The 13,872-nt window shown below is 38.9% G+C and overlaps 1 protein-coding gene across 1 annotated transcript in view; it reads left to right on the top strand.

Moving 5' to 3' along the window:
- The window catches only part of ascc3 (activating signal cointegrator 1 complex subunit 3), a 116,266-nt gene that overhangs the window by 34,962 nt on the left and 67,432 nt on the right, over nucleotides 1-13,872 (top strand). The window contains 5 exon segments of the mRNA XM_088998470.1: nucleotides 84-224; nucleotides 1,118-1,282; nucleotides 1,820-1,996; nucleotides 3,175-3,246; nucleotides 5,302-5,436. Of these exon segments, the coding sequence (XP_088854596.1) occupies nucleotides 84-224; nucleotides 1,118-1,282; nucleotides 1,820-1,996; nucleotides 3,175-3,246; nucleotides 5,302-5,436 (690 nt within the window).

Genomic DNA, 13,872 nt, shown 5'->3' with positions numbered 1-13,872 from the left:
AACCTTTTCATCGATGGACCACTCCTGTACGACTGAGAGCTTACACGGACATATCATGCTATATGTTTATTTTTTCTCTGCAGATAGTATATGTTGCTCCAATGAAGGCGTTGGCAGCCGAGATGACCAACTACTTCAGTAAACGATTAGAGCCACTGGGCATCATTGTCAAAGAACTCACTGGTGATATGCAGCTAACCAAAGGGGAGATTCTACGAACACAGGTGCCTATTACCCACATCCTGCGATGCACATACACACAAATACTATATGTTCCCGGGGAGTAGTGGGCTCATTGACTTGGCAAAAACATCTGTAAATGTAACTACATTCACAATTTGTATTTTGTGTGGTCCTGTCTGAGCCACAGCAATATTTCAGTGCATCTGTCTTCATCTATTTATGATTTTTTAATTGTATTTGACTTTTGGATTATTTTTGGTATAGTTTCAAGCATATTTCAAGGCTAGAAAGCCAGTGCTGGTTAATGAGACGAATTCCAAATGGTTACCAAAAAGAAAACAATCTTAAATTGTGTCCCTTTTTGTTCTAATTTATTTTCCATTTATTCTTTTTCTGGAGTATTTCATTGGTATTGTCATGTTGACAAATGCATGTCAAGATGAAGTCACTCTTGAGAAAGTGAATTAAATCCTTCCAGGGTAAAAAAGTCCACACACCATTGTTCAAATTGCCAGGTTTTTGTCTCTTGACTGTAAACCATAGCCCCAAAATTGTACTATAAACAGTCTTCCGTGGCAAAGGCTTTTGATTTCTACGAACTACAGTGAGGACTTTACAATCTGCTATTATAGAAACTTTTGGGAGCTGGTAATCTACAAAAGCAAGTTCTACAAAATTGTACACAATTGTTGTTATTTTTTCTTTTGTCCTTGGATTAAAAACAATTGATATGTCAAAATGTCAGATGTTGTCTCATCATACATTTGCAGTAATCTCTTCGTGCTTCTTTGAATTGCACGTAATACAACGCCATCCATTAGCTATGAGCTTTACCAACTATATAAAGAGTAATCATGGTCAACACAAATTTCATTTGAATAGAAAGTATCTGTCATGGAAGAGAAAATGCTCTGCCCAAAATATGTCTCTCCAGATGTTAGTGACTACCCCAGAGAAGTGGGACGTTGTGACAAGAAAGAGCGCTGGCGACATTGCTCTCTCCCAGATCGTACGCCTTCTGATTTTGGATGAAGTTCACCTTCTTCATGAAGATCGAGGACCAGTATTGGAGAGCCTTGTTGCCCGCACCATCAGACAGGTAGAAAGCCATGTTATTGTCATCACGAAACTCATTTCCATAAAATATTTCAGAATACTACATTTTTATTTTGATTGTTAGAAAATGTAGCAATTAACCCATTGTGATACTCGTCACAGTTATCTCATCATATTCTTATCTTGCAAGACACATACTGGATGTCATAATAATTTATTGGAAAATGCTTATTATTTACTGCCTCTAAAATAATAAAAATAAATAAACAAATATGCATCCATAAATGAATCTAATATGTGATCACTGCACAAAACACAAAAAGGTGTGTGCGTGTGTGTGTGCGCGTGTGTATGTATGTATGTGTGTGTCTGTATGCGTGTGTGTGTGTGTGTGTGTGTGTGTGTGTGTGTGTGTGTGTGTGTGTGTGTGTGTGTGTGTGTGTGTGTGTGTGTGTGTGTGTGTGTGTGTGTGTGTGTGTGTGTGTGTGTGTGTGTGTGTGTGTGTGCGCGCGCGCGCGTGCGCGCGCGCGCGCGCTTGTTAATTTGTTTGATTGTTTGCTTTCATGCTTTGCCTTACCAGGTGGAGTCCACCCAGAGTATGATTAGGATTCTAGGATTATCCGCCACTCTTCCCAACTATCTAGATGTGGCGACCTTCTTACACGTCAACCCATATATTGGCCTCTTCTTCTTCGACAGTCGTTTCAGACCCGTGCCACTGGGACAGACATTTGTTGGCATCAAAAGTACTAACAAGGTAAAACTAAACTGATTGCAATTAGTTTGTGTCACTGTTAATTTTATGAACTTACCATTGATCTGAAACTTGGTCTAGCTATACCCACAGAGAAGAATTTGGTGGCTCACAACAGCGCTACCCTCACATGTCAGAAACCAGTTATCAAAAATAATAATACATTTTATTTCTAAGCGCCTTTCAAAACTCTCAAGGACATTTTACAGTCACGGGATAAGATTTTTTGTTTCTGCGGGTGAGCAGTGGCAGCCATTTTCACAAGGGACGATACCAAATCAGGATAGTCACTGTACAGTTTGTATGTAATTTTGAATTTACAGTCCATTGAGAAGTACTCAATGCGCATATTATTTTCTCTATGTAGGTATCAATCAACACAAGTGAGTGCACCTCAAATGTCCATATTGTCCAGTTTCCAAAGGAAGGGAATCGTTCTCTATGTCACATTGTCACTGGATATAATATATCTTCCCTAAATGAACCAGCACTGGTAGCCAGCACTCAGATCATGACACCACCACCACCATACTGAACGTATGGCAAAACCTTAATAATCTATATAGTACTGCATTGTGGGAAGAGATCCACATGGACTGTCTATTGTCCAAAAGGAATTTGAGGTCATAAAATAGTTAAATGACACAAATTTGGTAATCAGCTACTTGCTTTGTATCTATCAAACATATCATTAATCGAAATGCATGTACATTCCAATATTTCCCATTTTTGTTCAAGTCACTTATTAGAGACACTACACCACGTTGTCTCTCGTCATACATAGGATGGCACTGACTTTGTATTGGTCAATTCTGAAGAATCGATCGATGAAAGACATTTTGCACCATCCGGCAAAACCAACAAAAATTCTAACATGCCAGACTTTCATCGTTGTGGTTATGGTTTTCAAACGTCCCACATGACCAATTATTGTGTGATTCACACTCCATGGCCTTGAAAGTATATCATTAAACAGCTGCTAAGATGTGAGTTGTTTGGTGAGCTACTGTGTATCTATTACAAAAATGAATTCATAATTCAGATTTGCATACAGTATTTTGCTGTGTAATGATGTGTTGTATCTTCTGACTCCTCAAATTGTCTGAAAAGCTGTCATTAATTAAAACCTCACATGACTGTATTCATTAAACTAATAGCTGTGATTGTTCTATTCTGCTTAGATCCAGCAAATTCATGACATGGAGGAGGTTTGCTACAACAAAGTTTTTGAACAGGTCAAAGCTGGTCATCAGGTAATTTTGTCACCCTTTTGTGATAGGTGTATTTAACAACAAAAATGTCCAATTGAGTGCCACATACGCATTGACCAGCCATAGTTATGTTTACTTGCAAAAACTAATGACAGCCAAAAGCAAAGCCATGACTTAGCCAGGCATTCGGAAATAAATGGTTATAGTTTGCAGTTGTTTCGGACTTATTGGCACATAATGAGAGCTATTTTTCATTTCATCTGAAACAAAAATATTTGGAACTACAGTGAGACCTCAACTTACAAACACCTGAACTTACAAACTTTTCGTCTTACAAACGTCAAATTTATGAAAATTAAACCTTATAATAAGCACTATTTTAATAATACACACACACCGCGGCTGGTGGAGTGATCTTCGGCGGAAGCACACGACCGAACAGCACCAACAGTCCTTATGGAAGGTGCCTCTCCTTCCATAAGCCATCAACGACCATCAAAAAGGCAAATAAAACTTTTTACAGCACAGTTTATTTCTTTAATTACAGTCCTCATGCAATTCCCTTTGACCTTCGACCTCCAACGCCATTCCATCAAGCCATAAATGACCATCACAAATGTAAATAAAGTGACTTTATGATACAATGCAGTGTATTTCTTTCATTGCAATACAATGGCACATTTATTATACATGGAATGAGGTATGTTGTGTGTAGTTTTAAGGCTTATTTAGTTGAAAAGTATATTTTATAGAAACCTGGGAACGGATTATTCCCATTTTAATGGTTTCCTATGGGATTTTTTTTTTAGTTGAGATACACACTTTTCGCCTTACACACTCTGTCTGGGAACCAATTAAGTTCGTAAGTTGAGGTCTCACTGTACTATAGTTTTAAAGTTCTGGGCAGTGTATGTTAACTAATACAATTCTTTAAAATACAGTGATAACTCGGCTTATGAACGCTATATATTCATGAACTTTTCGCCTTACAAACATTAAATTAGTGAGAATATAATCTTGGCCTACGAACTAGTTTTCACGGGCGAACCAAACCACACAGCACCACGGTGGCTGGCGGACTAGTTTTCCACACGCACTTTCATTGAGTGCACCCGGTGCAGATGTGGTTTGTTATTGAGTGGAGTACATCTGCCATGATGGGGCCGAAAAAGACCCCACCACAGGCTAGTGTTAAGCCAAAGAGGACACAAAAGAAAATTACGGTCGAGCAGAAGAAGGAGATATTTGAAAAACACAAACCAAGTGTGCGTTTGTGTGACTTAGCGTCCCAGTACCAGTATGCTAAGTCGACCATTGCTACGTGTGGATATGGGTGTTTCTGTGTTGACTAAGCAATGGTCGCAGGCCATAGAAGAGGTTGAAAAACATCTGTTGATTTGGGTTAACGAAAAGCAGCTGTGAATGTGAGGGTATTATCGCCGAGAAAGCACGGTAACTTCACTCGGATATCATCAAGAGGCAACTACATCAACGACTTTTACAAAGGTAAATAAAACTACTTTATTACATAGTACCGTTTTTTCTTTAATTACAATCCAATAGCACATTTTATTATACATAAAATAATGTATGTTTTGTGTAGTTTTAAGGCTTATTTAGTAGCAAATTCTGTTTTATAGGGACCTGGGAAGGGATTATTTTCATTTTTAATGGTTTCTTATGGGAAACCGCAGCATGGTGTCACCTGGCCGGGAAGAATGATCCGTTAGACCAGTCTTTCGCACAAATTCCACTTTTGCCTCTGACCTCACATCAGATGTGATAATCCCTATACCCATATCAGTAACCACAATAAAAGAAAACAAGTTTGTGTAATTGTTTTTCTTTATTGTTATTTAGCTGTTTCTGTGAAGAAACTTCCTGTATCTTTAACTTGAATTTTCAGACTTAATCACGGTTACTGGGAATACTTTCATATTCATTCTTTTCAATAGGACGGATACAATACTGTGAAAGTGTCTGGTCACAAACAAGTTCAGATTCCGCTGTACCTCAATTATATATGACGTATAATACAATATAGACAGATGGGGAGAAAGATTTCTGTGTTAATAAATATGTAATTTAATGTCTCAGGTAATGGTGTTTGTCCATGCTCGTAACGCAACAGTGAGGACAGCCATGGGGCTAATCGAGATGGCTAAGAATCATGGAGAAACGTGTGTCTTTCAACCAGACCAAGGTCCTGACTACGGCCACTGTGAAAAACAGGTATCAAGCCAATCAGCCTCACTTGAACTCTGTTTGTATTGATACCGTAGTTGTGTGTGGGTGCAATTGTGTGTGCACACATGCCAATGTTCTTAGTGTGCCTGGTTTAAGGCAAAGGAGAAGGCGTGATTGCGATCGGGTAATTAATAGTCTGTGTACTGTGAGTACACATAGATGCAGCTCTACTCTCTTAACAGAGGATAGTCAGTGGAGCTCTAATTCCCATATTTAAATCACTTGCAGCAGAAGCCAGTGCGATAAATTTAGTGACCATTTTCCTTCATTCTCTGGGGATGAGTCGTGATTGATGTGTCGCTAATCTCCCCTCTATTTAAAGGGAATATGTATACAAATCAGATCACTTTTCCTGCTTTCCAGGGCTGGAAATAGAAACGGGTGATTATGTTAGCGACTAAAAATGGTGCCTCACCGCCTGATTAGTCTTTGAAGCAGATTTTCAAAGGCAATTGTCACAACTGTTCCTGTATTTCATGCTCATAGAATTCAGTTAGGTTCATAGGTTCTACAGTTAAATTAGCTCAGACCAATCTCAATGCAACAAGTATAATCCACTCCATTAGTTTTTCTTTGAGTGTTTGTCTGTCGGGCATGCACTTGTGAACTAAGGGGCATCAGGGTGCTTGCACTCTAAGCCCACAGAGAGATAATGCACCACTTATTGCTCTCTGGAAAATGCCCTCTATTAACATTTAAAGGTGTGCTAATCCCCAATGTGCTTTTTTTCTCTTTCATTGTTATTTAATTGGATTTATCACACAGCTTTGAAATGCTGACAATCAAGTTTATATTACAACTATAAAAGTCAGTTATTGCTGAGTACAGTACAGTTTTTGGTCAACTTCGTTTTTTTTTTCATGTTGATTTTGTTTTTCAAAGTGGTGACAACATTCTGGTAATCCTACCCAATTGTGGCCTTTCTTGCCCAGGTAACTACTTTACACTCCATGATATGCATTATAGAGAAGTAACATAGCAGCAAGATGGCTCACAGGTGGAAAGTTGCAGTATTCTCAAAAAAATATAGTTATGGATCCCCAAAAGGCTACGTTGCAACATTGACCCCTTAAAGGACAACTGACGTCTCCAGACAAATTGTGTCCATAATTTGTAAAATGGCTTCAAATCACTTCTACTGAGCGTATTTTAAGAAGATTCCACCGCATATACTAGCTATATTTTACGTTTTAAGACTTGCACTGAATATTCAGGAAGTCTTGTTTTCGAGTTGGTGACGAGTCTGTACGTGATGTCACTAAAGGGCCGCCCTTTACCCTAAAAAAGACGCATTGTAGCGGTCCTTCCATCACGTCAATGTATTTTGCTGTACTTGTTTTGTCTGGGGACCTCGTGTTGCACCCGAAAGCCGCCAGAAGGCCAGAAGAGGGCATCCAAGCGCCATACAAGGAATTTATCAGCCTGCGTAAACAGAGGTGGCCACAGGATGTCGCCATTTTGTGCCTCTTTTTTTGGGTGAGAGATTTTCCCCCAATGTTGCCTCAAAATGGCACAAATAAATTCTTTAGTTGATTGCAAACATGTATGCTTTCCTCTTCAGAACTATTTGAAACATATTCATAACTGGATGTATAACAAGAAAGCATATTCTCCGAATCTGAAGCCATTGTTTTGATTCACGAACTGGGGGAGGGACTTTCTGAAAATGCCCAATTCGCAGCTCAATTTTTTGCAGATTTTGGACACTTTAAGTCATTTTGTTGGTGTTTTGCATTTGACAAAAAATATCATACTGCGTGTTTTGGGTATTTTAGATGCTATAAAACGTTTTTCTGGTGTCAGTTAAACAACAAAAAAGTGACGTCGGTTGTCCTTTAAAGTTTGAGGTACTGAAGTTTTCCATCGGGCAAGAACTTGAAATAATTCCATCCACAAAGCTTTAACACTGCCCAGAGCTCCTAAACAAAGTGATGTATCACAGTGGTAAACATTCTCCTGCCCGAACTTTTTTTGTCACATTTTGCCGGCATCAAATTCAAACTGCATGTTGTAAATGTTTAAATGTAAATGTAAATGCATGTTTTTTTATGAACAATTAGAAATTCAATGACGATAACATTAAGGCTGAATCAAAGCAATTCATTGCTTCACTGCTTTTGTTTGTTTTGGATTTGTCTACCTTGATGTTTACCTCCAACCCTGAGAAATTAAAAAGAATACTGTGGACTTGAAGAGACACCTTGTGGTCGCGTGTACTTAATACAATGCATTGATGAGAAGGTTTCTTCAGCCATCATCTGTACAAATTTGAAGGTTTCGGACGTTTCGCCTCCTATCCAAGAGGCTTCGTCAGCGAACTAAAGTCTGACTGGTCGTATCAGCCCTATTTACTGACGGCTGAAGAAACCTTCTCATCGATGGACCACTCCTCTACGACTGAGAGCGTACACAGACTTAATACAATGCATTACTTTGTTTGGTAACCCTGTTTTTAATTATGTAGTCTTGAAAAGGAAAGGAAGGGATGAGATAGTGAGCTCCCAAAGATCTATTGTACATTGAGGATGTCTTCAAAGCAGTTTGCACATTACTTAAATAATGGATACCTGTCAACCTGTACATTTTTGCCGTACAAATCACGTTTATTATGCATTTTATGACGTGTACGACATACAAGAAAATCTGTACGGGAAAACGCAAATTTGTCAATATGGGTACACACCCACTATCACAAAACGGCAAATCAATCATGTCAAACGAGTTTGCCGCGGTAGCCTCGATCTCTATCGTTTTTTTTTTTCCACTGCAAACGAACCGAGCGGTTTGATGCTACTGTGTGCATTCGTCTGCCGCGGATTATTTTGTATTTTGTAAGGGAAAATACGACAGTTTGTAAGGGCACGGAGCCGTGGAGGTTGACAGGTATGATAATAGTTTAAAATCAGTAATGATAAAGGCGTCATTGTGTCGTATATCTTTAAGTGCATTCCGTTCATTGTGCGGCAGGTCTGCATTTTCACAAAGGTGTGTATGCGTGTGTACCATATTTTTCGGATTATAAATCGCTCCGGATTATAGGTCGCACCAGCCAAAAAATGCATAATTAAGAAGAAAAAAAACATATAGGTCACACTGGAGGATAAGTCGCATTTTTGGGGAGAATTTATGTGATAAAATCCAACACCAAACAACATACATGTCATCTTGAAAAGCAATTTAAAATAAATTAATTAAATTAAAATAAAATAGAGAACATCAGGCTCCGTTTCACTTCTTTTTTTTCCAACATAACACCGCAGCTCTCGCTCTACGCAACTCCGATGGACACACCTCCTTTTTAGTAACCGAGAAGTCTTTTACAAGAGTTATTCAGATAACTCTACCACAAAGAACATGCTAACAAGTTTACCAAAATATCAGGTTTTACTCCAAATCACCAAATCCAAGGAAATCTTCATCCTCGGTGTCACTTTTAAATAACTCCCCCAACTCGGCAGGTAGACAAGGCGCCACTTCCTCTTCTACGTCGCTTACATCAGACTCATCGTCAGTTGCAGTTCCAATTGTTCCAGCCTTTCTGAATCCCGACAGGATGGTTTCGGTTTTCACTGAAGCCCATGCTTTGTCGATCCATTCAATGACTTCCAGGAAAGTTGCATGGCGCATTCTCCCGGTTGCCGTGAAGCAGTGACGTGCGGTGAGGTTCATGGCTGGTGAGGCACTGACGTCATCATAGTCAGATTTACAAACATATGAACTCTACAGAGTAGTTTATTCACCATTTGATTGGCAACAGTTAACATATTTTGTTTAAAATGTCAGCATTCTTTATATATACAAACTGTAGCATAGAAAAAAATAATTAAAAAAACGGTTTTATCGTGTTACCTTTACTTGTAACTGAAGTCCATGCGCCGCTCCTTCTGAAGAAAGGCATCGATCACTTCTTTGTAGAAGCCTTCCTTATCTTTCTTCAGTTTTAAAAGTCTCTCTGTCTCAACGGAGATCACTGCCAGTGAAGAAAGTCGTCCTTCATCAGTCCTGTTCCGACTTTATGTTTTCAGTGCTGACAATGACAATCTCGTCTACTTCAACAGCAACAAATGGAGCTGCACCGATCTCCTTTTTAATGTCATTTCTAATGACATCACCAACTGCTTCAATTAAATCGTTCTGTATTCTGTTTCACAGGTTAGAAAATACAGTGGATGTCCCAAAATGACTCGCAAGCCTGTCATCTTTCTCAGCGAGAAAGCATGTAATAGTTCAATATAGTTGCAACGATTAGCAGAGCCTTTACTTTCATCATTTTCATGAAATGCCAGCTGTTGTTTGGCAAGGAAGCAGGTGGCATTGATGAGATCTTTACCTTAGCATTGTGGATGCTGATGTTGAGTCTTCGCTCATTTTTGATGAGGCTCCGTTGTAAATTTTTCAGGTCGCAATATCCCATTTGAGTCCAGACATTGTCACAAGTTGAGAACAGAAGGCAGAAAAGGCGGTTTCTTGCTGGACATCCACACAGCCAGCCTTTTCGTGTGTACCATTTCGCCTGAAAAGAGCGAGTATTGTGTCCCGTTGTCTGAAGCAAACCTTTTAGCTGCGGTTTGGTCTTCCTTTAATTATTACCTCCTGCTTCGATTGAAAGTCCAGTTTAGAAAATTCTTTCAAGTTAGATATGTAATCCTCCATTCTGAAAGTGAGGCCAAGCAACACGAAAAAATGACTGCAGGGTTGCACCTTACTTGCTAACTGTTTACTGTAGCTTTCTGTCTCTAATTCTATTATTCTGCAGACGTGGAGTCGGAAGTACAGTAAAGTCTCGTTATATCGATATCGGATATATCGATAGTCCCGGTTATATCGATACTATTTCTATGCACGCACGGAGAAAATTACATGCAAACAGGGTCGGATATATCAATGGTCCCGGTTATATCGATATTTTTTCGGACTCCCTGGAATATCGATATAACGAGACTTTACTGTATCTCTGGAATCACAAGCGCCCCCTGTCATGAGGCGGGAGAACTGTTTGCCTCACCTACGCACAGCGTTTTGATAAAAATAAAACAAAATAAACACTGTAGTACAGTGTTTATAATGTACAATGACTCTACATTATATACACCAGCTAAACTGTAGAAATTTAGTTCATATACTAAACGTGTTTGAAAGCTTTAATAGCGATATGCAGAAGGACAGCAATGCGGTCTCACTGATGAGCAAGCCAGCACAGTAAGCATAGTGATTGCGCAATCCATGTTGAGGCTCAGACGGCTGCTGCCTCACCGCTCGTCTCTACTTAGTATTTGAACGGTAAATGTAAAAATTCAGCGATTTTGAAAACAATCCTAAAACGGTGAAGTTAAATGGACAAGAACTTTAAAGTACAAATCACTAAATACATATAACTGTTTAATTCATTTTTTCATTTGATATTTCCATGACCGCTTTCCATGATGACAGGTGAGGCACTGCCTCACCTGCCTCCCCTGACTGCACGTCACTGCCGTGAAGCACCCATGCATGAACTCGTTCCTCCAACTGCGGCCACCTGGCTTTTCGCCCACAATTAGCTTTTTTGTTTTTTTCATTTCAGTAAGCGTAACCTCTGCTTTTCGCCAGTCCCTTACAAGTTTTTCGCTCACTCCAAACTTTCTTTCTGCTGCTCGATTGCCGTTTTCGGCTGCATATTTCACTATCTGCAGCTTGTAAACTGCAGAATATAACTTTCTTTTCGGTGCCATTTTTATTCAGCCCTTCTCAGTTGTGTTTATAAATAACAGGTGTTACAAAATCTGACCCTCCAGAAACCACGACCGCGGGGACGACAGATTCTGACGGGTCACAGATTCCCCTGTAACACCTGTTATAGAAATGTGTAGGCTACTGTCCCTGCACTCACAGATTTTGACGGCTCACAGCTGTTTCAACACCACAATAGCAGCACAGGCCCAGAGCGTGCTCTTGCGGTTTAATGTGAAAATAACATGTGAAATGATATACAGTAATAAAAAGAATATATAAGTCACTCCGATTTATAAGTCGCACCCCCGACCAAACTATGAAAAAAAAAAAAGTGATTTATAATCCGAAAAACGGCATATCCCTTAAATTCATCTGTATTTGCTAGTTTGACATACCGGTACTAGGATTGTGCATCTTCTCATATAGTGATACTGTTCACATGACGCTCATTCGGATTGACCAACGGAATACAAGTTACCTTTTAATTGGACTTTTTATTATTTTTTTGTAACCTTTTTTTAATTTGCAGATTCAATTCAAATAGATGACTATAATTGTCACTATACATGTATTTCAAAATCGACTGCTTTGAAATACGGATCATGATGTTATTGCATCATTCAGCACAAGATTTCATGACCATGTCACAGAGATGTTAAGACGCCTGTGACCTTTTACCGATTTTAAAATGCACAGCCTCTCTAAATGTGTCTCAAAATGAACTCTGATGTTCATCTGTTCAATGTAAGCTTAAAACAGTTTTAGAATGTGTGCCTCCAGTGGCAGTGATGTACAGAAACAGCTCTACTTGTTAAATCAGAACTTTTTGGTGTGACTTTATTTTAATATTCTGACTCCTGCCAATACAGAGGCTCAATTTAAAAAAAAAAGGTCAGATTCTTCCCTCTGCTACTTAATTAAAATGTTCAAATTGCTTTTACTTATATAGTAAGGTAAATAAGCCTCCAAAGTAAGTTGAGATTCTATGCACATTCGCAAGTAGGATCAACAATGAATAGAGCTGGCAGCTACTTATCTGTGGACGGAGCAAGCTCAACAGTAGCAGCATCAGCTAGGGGCAGAGCCTAATGGGCCCTGATCAGGAACTTAGATCACAGCCACCTTATAGATGTAGCCATGGCACAGCAGACATCAGCACTGCCTCACCTCAGATTAGGCTGAGAATCAAGTTTGCAACAATCAGACACATCCAAGCAAAGCTTTTGCTGCATAATTTCAATTCCAATCCCTTTCCCGCATTTTGATGACCATTTTAATTGAAGCCTTTGGACATAAGATGTGGGAAAGGGATGAGAATTGAAATGCTTTGTTCCACAAACTTGACTCTTGAAACTCTTATTTTTCTTTTCACACAAATAGTATTTGGTGGATATTGTTTTTTTTATGTAAAATGTATACAGACATCTACATGCGCTTTTTTCTCCCCACATTTGGCATCTTTCACCACATTGTTTTTCCTGACAATGTATATATTAATGTGTATATTAATGAATATGAGTACGCCGCATTTGTCATCCGACAAGAATTTTCAGAATTTTGATAATCAGACTGAGCTGTGGTTGTAGTCTTTGTCAGGGGTGACAGCAGCTCAGCTCAGCTAAGTGGTTACCCTGTTTGGCAGTGGTTGCTAAGCTACTGAATAGGGAGCTTACCTAGCGCCTTTTTTCCACAAATTGCAACGGAAAACAGAGGCAGTGCTCATAATGAACAGGAGGAAGAAAATACAGTTGAGTCTGCAACTTAAAAAGAAGAAAATGTCATACAAGTTAAATGTGTGGCTGTGTTGTTTTTATTTAGGCATGTATGTTGTTAAAATTGATCAAATCAGATGAAGTTAAGGTTTCTTTTTTCCATACAATGGTGATTCTTTTTTCCCCACCTTCTCCATGTCGTTTAAAAACCCTGATAAAAGTTATGAAATTCTTACTATTGGAAGATTATCATTTAATTGTTCATTTTGGAGTGAAAATAGAGCAAATTACGGATGCTCCACAAACAATTTTCATTCATAATGCCCCTGACCGACAAAAGTCGGTCAGGGGCGTTCCACATTGTAGCAGTCCTTCCATCACGTCAATGCATTTTGCTGTACTTGTTTGGTCTGAAAACTTCGTGTTGCACTAAAAAGAGGCAGAAGAGGGCGACAAAGCTCCGTGTAAGGAATTAATCAGCCTGTGGAAACGGGCTGATTAATTCTTTACAGGAAACAAACAAACAAGAAAAAAAACAGATAACAAACATACTTAAAACAATAAAACACGATACCACTAGTACCGTTGCTTTGTTTCACCACCTCAGACCATAATAACAATTTCAACCACAAAGTTTTGATTGGAATAAGATCTGGACTATTTGCAAGTCATGACATTGACATTATGGATCTTTCTTCAAGGAAGTTGCTGAAAAGTTTATGCTCACTGGCCAAAAAAATACCTTTAAATTAAAATGTATCTTGAAAAAATGTCTTCTGCAAACCTCCTTTCAAGAGAGGAATCAGAAAAGGCAAAATATCAGATGAATTTGTGTATTTGTGCATTTTCTCAATGAGTGAAAATTTTCATTTTCTTCCAGCAGTCATATTCATTAATCGCCCAGGAAAAGACACCAAATAAGTTTCAGCATTAATTATCACCTTGTCCAGTGCAGATTTAAATTTTGTCGCTGAATATCACTTTAATCCAATCGTCC

The sequence above is a fragment of the Hippocampus bargibanti genome, linkage group LG06 (assembly GCF_051943395.1).
Source record: "Hippocampus bargibanti isolate YZ-2025 linkage group LG06, ASM5194339v1, whole genome shotgun sequence".
Lineage (NCBI taxonomy): Eukaryota > Metazoa > Chordata > Actinopteri > Syngnathiformes > Syngnathidae > Hippocampus > Hippocampus bargibanti.
This window is presented reverse-complemented; position numbering and strand designations above follow the sequence as displayed.